The 15,737-nt window shown below is 32.9% G+C and overlaps 1 protein-coding gene across 2 annotated transcripts in view; it reads right to left on the bottom strand.

The window, feature by feature from the left end:
* The window catches only part of Myo10A (unconventional myosin 10A), a 202,060-nt gene that overhangs the window by 54,262 nt on the left and 132,061 nt on the right, over positions 1 to 15,737 (bottom strand). For both annotated transcript variants that reach the window (XM_090408362.1, XM_090408363.1), the window contains exons 21-30: positions 11,595 to 11,679; positions 8,835 to 9,000; positions 8,472 to 8,707; positions 8,127 to 8,362; positions 7,171 to 7,340; positions 6,922 to 6,994; positions 6,575 to 6,778; positions 5,495 to 5,655; positions 3,969 to 5,365; positions 3,687 to 3,855 (exon numbers count right to left, since the gene is read on the bottom strand). In XM_090408362.1, coding sequence (XP_090264488.1) covers positions 3,687 to 3,855; positions 3,969 to 5,365; positions 5,495 to 5,655; positions 6,575 to 6,778; positions 6,922 to 6,994; positions 7,171 to 7,340; positions 8,127 to 8,362; positions 8,472 to 8,707; positions 8,835 to 9,000; positions 11,595 to 11,679 — 2,897 coding nt within the window. The remainder of the gene's footprint in view (positions 1 to 3,686; positions 3,856 to 3,968; positions 5,366 to 5,494; positions 5,656 to 6,574; positions 6,779 to 6,921; positions 6,995 to 7,170; positions 7,341 to 8,126; positions 8,363 to 8,471; positions 8,708 to 8,834; positions 9,001 to 11,594; positions 11,680 to 15,737) is intronic.

The raw sequence follows: 15,737 nt of genomic DNA, 5'->3' as shown, positions 1-15,737 counted from the left end.
TGCGTTGCTCGTGTACGCAATATTCTAATGGAAAAATCTGTAATGTTTTCGATAGAAGATTGCACCTCAAAAGAAAATTCCTGTGGATGGAAATCTTATTAAACAAAAACTCTCAAAATTTATAAACATTTATAGTGCAGACCAGGTGTTCAATACGGAATGAATCTGGATTATATTGGAAAAAAGTGCAAAAACGCACCCATATTTCGAAAAATGAAAGATCAGCCCCCGGATTCAAAGTTTCCAAAGATAGAATTACTCTACTGTTTTGTAGTAATGCATCAAGTGATTACATGACAAAACCAATGTTTATTAGCCAATCCTCAACTCCTCGTGCTATAAAAGATTAAAATATGCACTATTTTATTTTGCCTGAAACATTTATGCATTATGTGCAATGAAGTTTAAGTATAATTTGTAATTTTTATACTTTTATACCATGTATTAGTTTCATAGTTTATATGTTTTCTTAACTTACATGAATTACCTGAATTAAATAAAACTATATTTTTTGTTGGATATGTCATTGTTGTTTATATAATTTAAAAAAAAAAAAAAAACGATTTCGGAACATAACCCTACTTTTTCTGTGTGATCTGAGTCTCGCATAACGCGGCATTTCTGCGGAACCTAACATCCGCGTTATACGAGGGTTACCTGTAATTCTCAAATTACAGGTAAACCTGAAGATGTAACATGCAAAAGGATATGTATAATAATCAGGTTTTCTTGTTTTCTCTTTTAGGAATAAATAGAGTAGTTGAACGATAGTCATAAGGGGATACTTTTCTGTGGCTGTTTGCAATGTCTCGTTGTTTTACACACTTGTCAAAGCTGTCTATTAGTAACCTATATTTGTCTATTTTGTGGAAGATAAGCATTCTGTTCCTTCGTATAAATTAGTCTTGGTCAACAATGATCTATAAAATTCATCCTACTAAACACTGGATTTGAAGCAAGCGAAGAATACCAATGGAATAAAAAAATATTAGTGAAAGCAGTTAACAAACCACACAAATGATGGATCGAATAAGAAATTAACCAACTCATCCCTGAAGATCGTGATATTTATAGGCAGTAGCAACTGGATATTAGAAAAGGTCAACGTGTTTCCACTCAACCGACACCTTTTCAGAAAATCCCAAAACGAATGGTTGCATTTGTTTAGTATTGGAGTACCTGGAAGTAACTACTAAATTCGTGATCCACGAGCATTATATAATGCCGAGTGTGTGTTATGTTTATATTTTAAGGGGGGATATATATTTTATATATCTGACTCACAACAGGTCGCAAGACTTATAGCAATCAGCGCAGTATGTGGGAGCACGGATGTTTCATCATTGCTATTTTGCATGGATTAACAATCAAGAGATTATTTTTCTTCCCTCCTACTAAATCAATGGCAACAACTTGAATAACAAACATGAACACCAGCGTACAAATAATTGTGGCAAGGTGGTGTTTATTTTATGACATAAGCAAGGTGTACATCAATTTCATCGATGACGTCATAGAAATCAGATTACCAGAAAATATTACAGTGAGCTGCTAGAATGGGTATGTATATGACGTTAGTAAAAATCTTATGGTAATTCCATCAACGAAAATTTCATGAATTATAGTACATCAGTACCACGGATAAGCTAAGATTTGATAATTTCCATTGTACAAGATGAATGGAACTGCTCAAAGATATTTGCACATCTTTCATAAGATCAAGAACCATTGACCTTTCAATAGATTTTATAAAGAGGGGTTTTTTGGTATTCACAGCAAAGTAAGGACTCTTGCTTTCAAGATAATCCAGAAATCACGTAGCTTTAAGAAAATATGATCATCACTGAAGACTAATTGTGTCAGATATCAATAGCCGACTTAATAGGTTTAAAATGGAAATTTCTGACCGCTCTCGTATTGGTACGCGATAAACAGATTAGCGAGATGTTTTTTTTTTTTTTACAATAATTTAACGTTGGTAAGTACATCATTTAATGAAAGATAATTTGCTATCATCACAATTTTTATTTATTATTTTTTTTTTAACCAAACCAATCATTTTCCAATCCTCTTTGATTTTACGGTTCCTTAAAATATAGTAAAATAATAAACGTAACCACACACACATAGCCACATCGACAGACTAATATCTGAAAAACGGCCTTTTGTAGAATATCTAATGTTTTTTTTTTTTTTTTCAGTAAAATTCACTGAAATACGGTAAGATGGCTACCCTAACAACATAATAATGACATAAGACGAAAAATTATATATAGACATATATAGATATAAATATAAAAAATTAAAAAAAAACAAAAAAAACATGAAACTGTTATTGAAAAATTATATAGAAAACAAAATGGTGTAATCATAATTCTGGTGATGTCATTTGTTTTATAATGTTGGTTCAAAAAAAAAAAAAACGTGTTGCTTTTAAATTAAATTTTACATTCAAATTTAAATTCAAATGACAGAAGAAAAAACTATAGTGAAAAAGTTCACATTGGTTACTTAAATTATTTTTAAAAATATCCTATTGAATCCAACTTTTTGTCATTGAACAAAAGTTTTTTTACACTAGTTTATTATCCTTACGATTGTTGAAAGTATATTCTATATAGATTAATTATATTATTTTGCTCTATAGTGCGGGAAATATGAGCTCAAATTCACACAAGTCACCGAGTACTATTATAACTACATAATTTAATTTACTGCCCTTCTTGTAGTATTAGTAGAAAACAAAAATCTATGTGCACATTGTGGACAATACATACAATGTATGTACGCACGCATCGTTTTCCAAATTAATTGTCCTCCAACAGCAAAAAAAATTATTTTTTATGTTTATTGTTAATTCAACACTTCAAGTATTTACAGCAGCTGAAGAGAAATAAATTTATTAGTCAGTTGTTAATTACAGATGATTAGAAAGAGGAAATGCACACTTGTAGCATAAAGGGTTAGTTGAAGTGATCTTCTAGGATAGTTTCAAGGCATAACTCCACTTGAAGACGTTGCTAGATAAAATAAAATAGTGGAACTATGAGATTAGTCAATGCAAATACAGAAAAGATTAGAAGCAAAATCATAAAAGGTTCATTAAAATAAAAGTTCATTAGCAGGCAACACGAGATTTTTTCCATATGTACAAGTGTATAGCATAAAAATTAACTGTATTATTTAAAAAAAAAATAATTTAATTAAATTATATATATATACGATCGTTATTATAATGATTCACAGGTTTTACATATACTATTCATTTTATACAAAATCATAACTACTGCCTTAGTTGTATAAAACTTAAGTCGAATATAACTATTTCTGAATTTTTATATTAATTTATAATTATTTAGATATGCACTACGATGCCTTACTAATTAATTAGTGTAATATTGTATTGCACCAATTCCAATGATGACTTAAAATCAAATATATAAAAAAAATTTAATTATCGAAAAATTATATAGAAAACAAAATGGTGTAGTCATGTACTGCTCATTTGAGTAAAAGTTGAAGACTATACTGCAAGCCAGTAGTAATTATTGCCAAGTTAATTTTCTAAACTTCTTTTTTATTTATTTTATTTTCTGTGAAATGACTACGATTCAAGTTATCCGTCATGTTTCTTAGTTTCTTATAGTAATAATTGTTAGCGACTGCAATGGAACTTTTCATATTACCTGATAAATTAAACAATGGTAGATTTGAATTTACAGTAGAAGTCGTAGCTGATGTGGATCCACTGGGAAGAGATACATTTCCGAGGGGAGGAGTCAAAGGGAATCCGGGTCCAACACCTAAGGCTAAATTTACACCTCCTAGTCCATTTTGGGAAGTCGAGTTGGGTTGCTAGAATAATAATAATAAAAAGAAGGGTAAAGTAATATTGCTTGTCTAATGTATTTATTAATATTTTACTTATGATTTTTTAATTATTTCTTTAATAAAAGGAATTCAGTTACCTGAGTTTCTACACCACCGGCTGCTTGTCCGCCACCTTTTAATGACGTAGCTAACTTCTCAGCATCCCTTAACCAACTAACACTGTCGTTTATTGATTGGTAAGAGTCAACGTAATTACTTTTATCACTGGCTCCTTGAGATAACACACTCTGTCTCTTATGTTGTACTCCGCTACCTGGTTGAATGTTCATCAAATTTGGATCAGAAAAGTAAACGGGGTCCGTTAAAGGATTTGGGGAGTGACGACCAGGTTTCGATTTCTTCTTTCCTCCACCTTTAATGGAAGCGGCTAACGATCTAGCGTCACTTAGTTCATCCAAATTTCCATCCAGGACAGGATTGAAAAGATCGTCCAAGTATTGATCTAAATCAGATGTGTGCGAAGGGATGCGTACATTTCGAACATGCGAAGCAAGCGATGGGGCTTCTGATGTGTCAGACATTGCGGAACTTCTTGGTCCACTGTATTCAGTTTCGCGTGATCGATCGATATGGGCCTTTGTGGAATGGGAATACACGTGTTTGGCTTGCGGTTTACTTGCAGAATATTTCACGTACCTGGTAGATTCTGTTGTTCTACTGTACTTGGATGTTTCTTGATCGATGTCATTATCTTCATCTGCACCATTAATTTCGGTGAAGTCGAATTCTGGAAAATCCACTCCACCGTTAGAAGTCTGTGAAGAAAGAGGAGGACTATGAGGTCGATCCAAGTCATCTGGATCTGGATCTAAACACTGACCTCCATTCAAGAGTGAAGAATGTCCATTCAGATGTCCTAGTCTTTCATGATCTTTCTGAGGTGTTCCTCTGCTGGTAAGTTCGTGTAAGCGACTACTAGCTTCACTACCTTCTATAATAGTTGGTGGCATAGAACCTTTGGTGATCTCCGACCTGTGAAAATAGCGTTCATTGAGTGCAGATGAGGATAGTCCAAGTTCTTCCTGCCAAGCATTAGGATTGACTGGACTCTTTGGATGCACTTGATTAGATGGAAGATCAGAAGATATGCTTGCAATCTCGTCCAATTCTCTGGCGGCATTCACTGGATTGTTTGTAGGATTGACTGTATGATAACGTTTGTTTAATTTGCTTGTTTCGGACAATACAGCTGGTCCATGATGTTCGTGTTGATATCTTTCGTTAAGTTTACTTCTGGACAGTCCAATGTTTTCCCTGATGTCCACAGGAGATGGATCGGTTACCTCCTCATTCCTAATTTCTTCTTTCGTATCTGGCCGTTTGTTGTTTTCAAAATATCGGTCGTTCAAAGCGCTAGTCTTGGACAAAGCTGTGTCCACTCCTTCTACTAGTCTCTCGTGAGAATTAGAACGAACTCGCTCATTAGCAATCTCTTTAGTTCGTATTTCTTCTCGGAGTCTACTTTCTCGCATAACTACAATGAAAGAAAAAAAAAACATTATTAATTAAATAAAAATTCCCCATTAAATATCAACTTCATTAAGATATAGTGTGGAATATGTTAAACTGCTATGCAATAATCTTTAAAAAAAAAATAACCTACCTATTTCTCGGGCGACTTGTTTTTCGGCGCGTGTTGGCTCCTCCATTCTGTGAGCAAAAGGATAGACTGGCCTTGGAGAAGGTGGTCTATGTCTTACTGGCGCAGGTGGTGCTTCTTCTATCTCGATTTCAAAAGTGTTAATACGTTCTGGATTGTGTGGTCTGTTGAGAGAATTTCAACGAGATTAGATCTAACAAGAGAGAGAGAGAGGGGGGGGGGGAGCCGTAAAGAATGGAAAAAAGAACATATATGATCATTTGTCAGCAGACTGATAATACTTCAAAGAAGGATTTAAAAACAAAACAAAACGTTCTGAGTTACAACGCAGCAGTGAACCGACTAAAACTTGAGAAGGAAAGATTCAGTTAGAAAAACAATCTATCAATATAATTCATCGTGAAAAGATAGGATGTTATCTGTCTGATGGGTGGAAAAGCAGATAATCGATATGATGTCATTTATCACAAGTACTGCGATTTATATATATACTGTAGATATAAGTTGGAAAAGAAATAGGACAAACAAGGACATCTTTTCGCCCGTGTAATATGTCCTAAAAAAATTTAAATACTCCCTCCCCTCCGTGTAAAAATATTTAATGTATGATCATAAATAACGGTTTTTTTTTTTTTTTTTCAGATGCATTTTGCAAAATGTGTAACACCTTTAAAACTGTTTTGTCCGTTTGTACATACATAATAATGTTGTTTCAGATGAGGGGATTTTGATGAAAGATAATATATTTACTAGAATTTTTGAAGTCATCTCTCTTTAAGTTTCAATAGATCCTTATAGTGGCATCATACAATGTCAAATGATACTTATTAAATAATTCCACTGTAACTTCACAAAATTCATGGACTAGTTTTAATGTAATTGGGGAGGAACAAAATGTAAATGATGACTGTAACAAAGAAATGAAATTTGTAATTAATTTGCAATTTTGTACTATGGAAACCCCTAAGCAAGAATGGTGGATTATACGATCATGTGTGGGTAAGAAATAAATAAAATTACTGGGTATCTACTCACTAAAGTGAGAGAATTACAAAATAATCACAATAAACAGTGAATACTTACGAAGAAACCCAGTTTGGTTTTGGATTCTCCTTTTCTGCTTTGTTTTTGTTAGCCGATACTAGAAAATAGGACTTACAGACCGGAAATGCAGGAGGAATTTCCGTTTCCGACAACAGGTCAAGAACGTAGTCATATCCATTTAATTCATATATATCACCGTCATCATTGAGGTCAACGGTCCATCCAAAGCTCTCCTCGATACTCCTGAAAAAAGTAATTAAACTGTAGTTGTGAGTATTCAAAATGGTATATGCATTGTGAAAAATCCATATGTATTAAAAACCGTTATATCTCCCTTCTGATAAGACAAGAATTTCATCCGATTATTGCTATAGTAACACATCTACCTGTTGCGTAGCAAACTTGAAGCAAAGTCCTCTCCTGTAGTCCACGATTCGACTGCTCCACACATGACTCCTCCTTGAAAATAAATGCAGGTTCACATGTTTAAATGGAACAGAAATTTTTTTTTTCTATAAACAAAAATGATGTTAATAAGTTTTACTATATTTTCGGTTCTTTTAAGGTTTGTATCAACGTTGATCATGCGCAATGTGTTCAATGCTAAAATCTAATAATATTTTGAATATGTTTACCATCGGCAAACTTGGCTTCCAATGCCATATTGGTCTTTTTGATATTGGCTTTCCATTCTAAAAGAGTTGGCGGATAGGTGCGAGCATTCTCGGGATTTAAGCCTTCGCATTGTAATAATAACCTTTGGCAGTGAGCTTTATAACCATCATGTCCGTGATCTGACACGTACCTGAAAAAAATATAAAAATAAAATAAAATAAATAAATAAAAATAATAAAAAGAAATAATAATTTTAAGAAAATATGTAATGATATCGAAATTAAATAAATGTTAATCCATTAATACATTATTAATAATAAATCAATTATTCATAAAAATATTTATTCATTGTTATTTTACTTTTATAAATATTAAAAGTTTATTTCAAACATTTAACCTTCAGAATCTAAAGTTATTTGAATACATTCAAGATTTTTTGATATCTGGTAAACTTGTAAATTATAAAGTATTAAGTAAAATAGGTAAGGAGAAGTTATTTTAAAGAATAAATAATTAAAAATAGAATTAGATGCTATTATGTTTTGCAATTAAATGATCGGTAACCTATATTTATCCACAGTTTAATAAACTTGCGACTATTATATTTTAATATAAAGTTTATGTTTTTAAAGTTTTTTTTTAAAGTTTAGATTTAGATATTTAAAATTATATTGTAAATATAATACGCTATTTTAATTTTATTATTAAAATATTGATAATTATAAAATAATAATGTAATATTGGAAGAACTGAATACACCATATGAGAGTAGATATCAAGAAATTATCAAGTAGACATATTACCCAATTCATGTAATGAAGTTACGTAATTATTTTAACTTTTTTTTATTAGTGTTTATAATGAAGTAACGTAATTATTAACTTTTTTTTATTAGTGTTTAGCAGTTGCACAAACGTCATTATTATTCACGTACTTGAGCAAATATGTTGCACAAAATTTATCCTTATTCACTTACTTGAGCAAATATTTATACAGATGTTTGCTTGGAGGGAAAGAATTTAGACAATTTGCCATCAGTAACCATCCTCTTTCGTTGTTGGCTTCATTTTCATTTTTCCATGTTTGATTGCAAAGTTGACAGATAATTTCATCTCTCATTGCATCATTCATAAGACCTTTCTGAACAATATAATCCCCTAAAGATTTCTCTCTTTTTCCATTCAGATTATTGTCGTTCATAAAGCGAAGAATCTGAAAACGCAACCCATAAAAAATAATGCATATTAAATAATGTACATAGATTATTAGGGATTATTTAACTTTTACTATAACATTTTTTGAAACATAAAAAAATACTGACCAATTTAAAGAGCGCTAAGGAGTCTTGGTAATCACATTCGCTGTTTTTGGAAAGAAATGGTGTTTTGATGGGTTCTCGCTTCATTCCCCAGATATGAGCTTTGAAATAGACGTTTGTAAACTTCGTAAAGGCATGTTGATCGATATCATACGGTAACCTTCTCTCCAAATGACGTAATTTGGCTACCTCTCCGACCACTTTCACGATATTACGCTCACTTTGAAGACACTGCCACTCTGGAAAAATAAAAATAAAAATAAAGAAGCTTTGTTACCAGAGTTATGACTAATACTTTCATATTCGAGTATCCTCTTCCCCCGTTTTTAAATTATATCCCTTAAAGTATTCTGAGAAAATACATACCTTCTAGTTTACTGAAGATAAATGCAAGCTCAGCTGGTATCTCTAAGTGGTTAACTCCAGCTACAGCACGAGATACCCGTTCCTGCTCTTCCCTTGTTGCTTTTTCTTTCGCTCTGTCTAAGGCTAGCCTGTCGGCCTCTCTCTTTCTTGCTAGTATGGCCTTGATCTAGAATATGAAACAATTTTAACTATATTTTCTATGAAACGTTCTGTGATTGAAGTACACAGGTGAATATTGCATTTACTTAAGGGGAGGGGGATGGATAACAATCCTTGCCCCTTAGTATATTCGGTACTGAACATGAAAAACGTTTATTTTCAATACCTGAGAAATGCTTATAAGTATTAATATTATACAAAAGAAATGAGATGCTGGAAGTTCACTATAAACTTTTTGGAAAATTCCGTGTTTTGTTTCTGTAAATACTTCTACAAATATTTATTTTGACTGAAGTATTATTTAAGACCAAAACATTATGAGTAATGCATCATATAAAAGCCTTCGATATTTAGGATGTTGTAATGATGTATCACACATATGGAGAAAGTGGATTACGAAATCTCAAACATACCCTGCCGCAACACTTACAAATCGTTGCTATTGTGGCACCATCTCCAATATCAAAACAATAATCCCTCAAATGTGAGGAAAGAATTTCTGTCATTTCTAAACATCTGAGATATATTAAGGAAATAATTTCAATAACTGTCCCCATTTGAGACATAAAAAACACAAATATATGCCCCTCCTCCTCCGCAAGAAAAGACGAGGGACTCTTTTCTTAGGAGGGGGGGGGCATACCACTTCAAGTAGTGCACCTAGATCAGTAAAACTGGAAGAAGGATAGGAGAAGATAGTTTTAGAGATGAGTGGAGAAATTACCGATACCAGATTTGATTAACGGTGACCATGGAAATATTTGCAGAAAATGCAAGAAAGAAAAACTCGACACCTGCGTGAAGGAGAGTGGATTGAAACGGTGCGAAATAGATCACCATTAACCTAATTGCCATGTTCTTGAGTGAAATGGAAAAAACCTAATTTCTTGAGTGTCGAGGAGGCAATATTTCTAGAACATTTTATTCCGAGAAGGAAAGATTAGAAATTCGAGTTATCCGAAGACGAAAACTAGCACTTGTCTAGAGATTTTGGAAGTTGCCAAAGGTAAGACAGGAAGAAAAGGTCTCTCTTTTTTTTTTTTTCATGAGAAATAAGACAGGATTAAGTTTTACTAGCAGTGAAATTAACAAAGTTATCAGCATCCCATTGAAAAATGAATCTGTTGGTTTGTGTACTGCAAAGTCAAATGAGTTCATTCGACCCTGTAGCTTAGAGGATAATTTGATGAATACGATGTCGCCTGTCTTAGGACAGCCTCAGTAGCTCAGTCGGTTTAGACGATGCTTTTGAGATGGAAAGACCTGAGTTCGAATCCCGTCTAGAAAGCGAAGAATCTTTATCAGGGCTTTTCAACTGAAGGTGAGTTAGTCGGTCTCATACGGGGGAAGTAGAGGATTTCATCCGGCAAAGCAGGAAAACCGACCATTAGAACACACGCAAACAAACCGACTTAGGAATGGGTTCTAATTGTTGACGGTTTTAAACATTTTATCACCATCAAAATAGATAAAAATGATGAAAATAATAAAACGGCAGAGCCTTGTGGAATACTATTATTCGCTGCAATATTTGGGGATAAAGATCTATCTACCATCATAAGCAATGTATGATAATACGAAGAGAGCCAAAATGAAGGGAGCTTATTTAATATACTTGTACCAAACCCAGTTATATTTCTTACATATATCCAGAGCAACCACTTCAGATTTTCCAAACCTTTACATGGAATGTGTTTTAGGGTATGTGCATTAAGCATGAAAATCCCTTGTTTATCATCTGGAAATCGTTTGTTAGCTGAAAGATTTTCACATAGCGTAGAATTGACTATTTTCTCCGGTGAGGTGCATCGAGAATAATTTGATGGAAAAGATTTATCGTGCTTCTTAGGAATGGGTTCGAGATACTTAGAGTTTTGAACGTTTTATACCGTGATATGTCTTTTAAAAGGTACTAAAACGACCTCGCCCTATTATTAAGAAATATTATACCTATTCTATAGGTATAATAATTCTTCGGCAGTTATCACCCGAATATTCATCTATCATTTCTTCAAATTCTTCTAAACCTATTATATTAAAGATAGTGCAATGCACACTGACACAACACGAATTCAATCCTACAGAACTATTGTCTTTTCTTCTTCTTACATTCTCTCTCTTCTGGAATGTTGCTCTGCGTATAATGTTCGTTACCTTATCAATAAAAGTCATGCCCTATATAAATTTCAATCGATAACCAGAACGACAATATGCATTATGTCAGGAAAATTTTCTTGTGTTAAATTTGAATTTAAATATTGACGCTCCTAAGGAAGCCGAAACATACAGGAATATCATTTTGTCAAAATAAGTGGTATTTTCTCCAAAAAACTTAAATTACTGTATGTAGTTTCTTGATGCAGTATTTAGTCTAAGTTATAATTAAGAATTTTTATGAAATGTAATTAAGCCTTACTTTTGCTTAGAGGAATTGGGGGGGGGGCAAAAAGGATATCGTTGAATACAGTACCTGTGTGCGCGCGCGCGTGTGTGTGTGTGTGTATTATGGAGGTGTAAAAAATATTTCGTTTTCACAAAAACGGACTCACTGCAATTACTTGAAGGCTATAATTATGAAAGAGTTGCAGATAATATACTTGCCTTTTCGTATTCTCTCTTTTGTCTTATCATCCTATAATTAGCTTGGGCCCTTATTATCCCTTTTCTGACAGTTTTATATCGTCTCCTATAAAAAAAAAAAATGATACACAGACGTGTTAATAATTGGCTTAATTTTATTTACCATTAACTACACCAAAGGTATAATTTTACTTTATAAAGACATCAATTAATATTCAATTAGTTTTTTTTTTTTTTTTTTTTTTTTGGAATCTAAGAAGTCACTATTACTATAATTATATGTTGTTACTAATTTTTAGATACCAGAAAATTATGTTGAGTAACATGTCATGCGAATTGGCTAATATTCACTTATAAGAACGTCAATGGTATTCTTCTTATACTTAATTTCTGAATCTATCGTTGTTATGGCTAAGGATTTGGCAAATCTGCAGCTACAAAATATTTAAGATACAAAGCGTTGCAAAAAGGGCATGGAGAATGTATCATATATATATATTTGCTTTTTTTTTTCGTGATATATAAATGTTCGTACAAGTGTTTTATTAATCTCTCAATACTTAAAACCAAAACTCTCATTAGGTTCTTAGTCAATGCTCGAGAAGCAACGCTTTGGTCTTAAGCCGTTTGTAATGACTTTGCCGAATCTGTGGGATCGACTTAATAATGTTTTAAACTTTGAGCGCCGTGAATGTATACATTAACTAGGATGAGTTCGTGAAGGTGATCCCATCCTCTAAAGTGTCAACGGTAAAACGTTTAGTCATGGAAGTAATGATGTTAGCATTGACATTCAAAAGTTATAAACCGCCTACATCTTAGAGGAGGCTAAACACTCATCTTCAGTTGAAACGCACTTATAATAAAGATGCATTGCATTTTGGACGGATACGATGGTCTTTGCATTCGGAGATGAAATGTCAGAATATCTCCATAATTGTTTTATGGATGCACTCGACAAGAAGAAAACGATATATGATGCAAAATATATTACCGTTACTTACAGAGCGACTAAAGCTCATCGGTATAGACGAAGATCTTTGATGGGAAAGACATGGATTCGATTCCGGTCCATGACGCGAGGAACTTTTATCTGGTCTCTTTCAGCTAAAGGTGAGTTAGTCGGTCTCATACTGCGCTAACGGATTTTTTCCTCCGGAAACTCGGGTTTTTCGTTCCCCAGAACAGGCAAACCGGCCCCGTGAACACAGACGGATTTACGGCCATGAATACTTACGACAATATGTGAAAGAGATATGGTCCTCACCACATCGTAACGCCCATAGTTAACCATGAGACACATCATGGTAGTCAACCTCCTTAGACAGGAGATGGGACTTGAATGGAATGGGATACAGCGACTACCTATAGAGCGAGGGAGACTACGCCATTTTCGTGAAAACAAATCTGGCCAATAACGTAAAAAAGAACAACAACAACAACAAAAAAAAAAAAATGAATGAAGCGAGCGCAGCACACCAGTGAGTGAACAGAACCCAATATTCTACCCACAATCACAAAATTGTGGAAGAATCCTGGGATCTATTCGTCCCTAGTTTATTACTAACATTGTTGATTAGTTAATGTAAGGGATGGAATTAGTTTATGGCATATAAAATATTCTGTTTTTGTCAAACTGTCTGCCCGATCCAGTTTAATTATGAAAATCATTTGCAGTTCGTACTAGAGAAGAAAAAAGAATGTGCCAATGTTTCCAGTGGCCTAAAAATCGTTACTCCCGCAAGTAGTATGTTGACTATCCCTCTTGACATAGATATACAGTTGAGGAAGATGGATGATTTTTTTTTTTTTTTGTTATTACGTAATTCAATGAGGAACGTTCTTTATACTTGCGAAATACAACACAGTACATTCTTCTTCTTCTCAACTCATTTCAACGTTATGTAGAAGTAATATTCGTTACAGTTGTACAGTAAGTATACCAAATAATTTTTACTTGGAAAACATACAATCCTAAACCATTTTTTTTTTTTTTAATGAGTTCGTTTACTAATATTTTAACTTTGAGTTCTGAAAGGGGAAAAGATGTGTTATATTTGTTTTTAGAATTTGGAAATTTTAAAAATAAGGAAAAAAAAATGTAAACTTTAAAAGATCTTTGATATCAAAGTACGTAAGAGCACTTCTCTGCAAGGAAGCTTATACACTTCCGGTTATAATTTCTTTAGAATTTCATTCTCTTATGGGTCTCTTATCACTGCGAGTTCGCTCTTTTGCAACGCCATTGAATGTTTCCTACATCTATTTGACATACTCGGTCTGACTTATTGTATTGTCACAGTAGTGATGGACTTCACAACTCAGGGGGTCTGTCAATTTTAAACGTCACGTAAGTCAAAGCGTGATTTAAAGAAATAATAATATACTTTATAATATATTAGTTAGAGCCATCGTAGCTAGCTCATTCGGTAAGGCCAATTCCCTTCGGAATTGGAGCTATTCGTAGACTCAAATTCCATCTAGGATGTGAAGAACATGGGTAGCCAGTCCCATATGATGAGTCACAGATGAGTTAGCCAGTCCCATACGGGGCAGCTGGGTTCTTCCCACAAAAATAGACAAATCGGCCAGAGAATACACCCTTTGAATAATATTAATATACAGATAATATTAATCGCCCTATCACAGCATTATTTATATTTCAATGCAGCTGCGTAACTTATCTGTGAAAGGCCATTGAGCCTAAAACGTAAGGGGAAAGATGATGAGATGAGTTATTTATTACCTCGTCTCATAAATTAGTATTGAAGTAGTGGATTTTCGTAATGTGCTCAGGAGAGCCAGCAGAAGTACTCCTGTGACTTCATCCCATAGAATATTCGTTAATTTAATATTTAAATAATGTATATATATTTTTATGTGAATCCCATAATAAAAGTCTGTAGGCCTACGTTTTTATAAATATACTTTCTATATTAAAAAATACATACAATGTTTTTATATATTTTTAAATGTACATGGTACACTTGAGTCCTCTAATAAGCAAGGTTACAAAATCATATATAATTCTCCTTTTATAAAGTTTTTATTTTGACATTTCAAAATACAGTCATTAAGAGTTTAATATATAATGAGTAGAGTATAATGCGTATATTCTTGAGTACAAGTAACGTTAAGTAATTGTTATAATTTATTAGTAACATTATTATGTGAATATTTAAAGCTATATGGTATATTTAAAAAAAATAATTATATTTTAGAAGTAAAATATAAGTTACATCAAATTTAAGAAAATCTGAAGAAAAAAATTACAGTGGTAAACCATGTAAAAATGTACAAACCCTGCTATCTCAAATATCGAAGACATTTGAGAAATGTCTTCGATATCCACTATTATTTGCCACGGGATAAACAAATTTTAATAGAATGGCATGTACTCTCAATCCTTATCTCAATTCCTCCTACTATCACAACTGTCTCGATACATTATGTTTGATAAAATTCATACTGCTACCATCTACATTCAGCACAAACACCATTAGATAGCTTACTATGTTTCCCTAAAGCTTTGTGTATAAACTTCGAATAAAATAGCTTCTAAATTTTTATCATTTAAAATTTAGCAGTAGCATCCCCCACCCACAGGCGAATGATAGTATTCATATATAAATGAAGTTTCTTACGTTTTACATAGCATAATAACTGCATCATTCGGGAATCCTATTTAGTTAATGAACATAGTAAACCCAACTTGTTCAGTCACCTGAATAATATCTTACTGTAATATACTCAAAGCGGGATTATTCTCCGCTTCATAATTCCGCCTCCCTTTCCCAGACACAAACATTTGATCAGATTAGTTCACCTGTAAAAAGGCGACGTCCCTACTGATTGCAATGCATTTTTTCATAGCTCGTAGGGACAACTGCCTTATCATAACACGCAGGTTTAAATAAAGATTTAATTATTTAACTTGCATAAAAGACAAAGATGTATATGAATACGAGAAATTCGAATTAAATTTTGTAAACGACCGCTGCCACTCTGTTATACGTTTCAAAAATATGGATTGTTAAAAAAAAATGATCAAAGTAATATTAAAAAAAAAAAAACAATTAAAGAATGTACAAAATTAGATCATAATTAAGCATCAATAGTTAGGAGATTTTGCAATTCAAATATTTAAAACCCTCAAAAATTAAA

Source organism: Typopeltis vanoorti, chromosome 18 (assembly GCF_054136105.1).
Source record: "Typopeltis vanoorti isolate ZY-2024b chromosome 18, IOZ_Tvanoo_1.0, whole genome shotgun sequence".
Taxonomy (NCBI): Eukaryota; Metazoa; Arthropoda; class Arachnida; order Uropygi; family Thelyphonidae; genus Typopeltis; species Typopeltis vanoorti.
The sequence above is the reverse complement of the archived record's forward strand: the minus strand, read 5'-3'. Positions and strand labels throughout refer to the sequence as shown.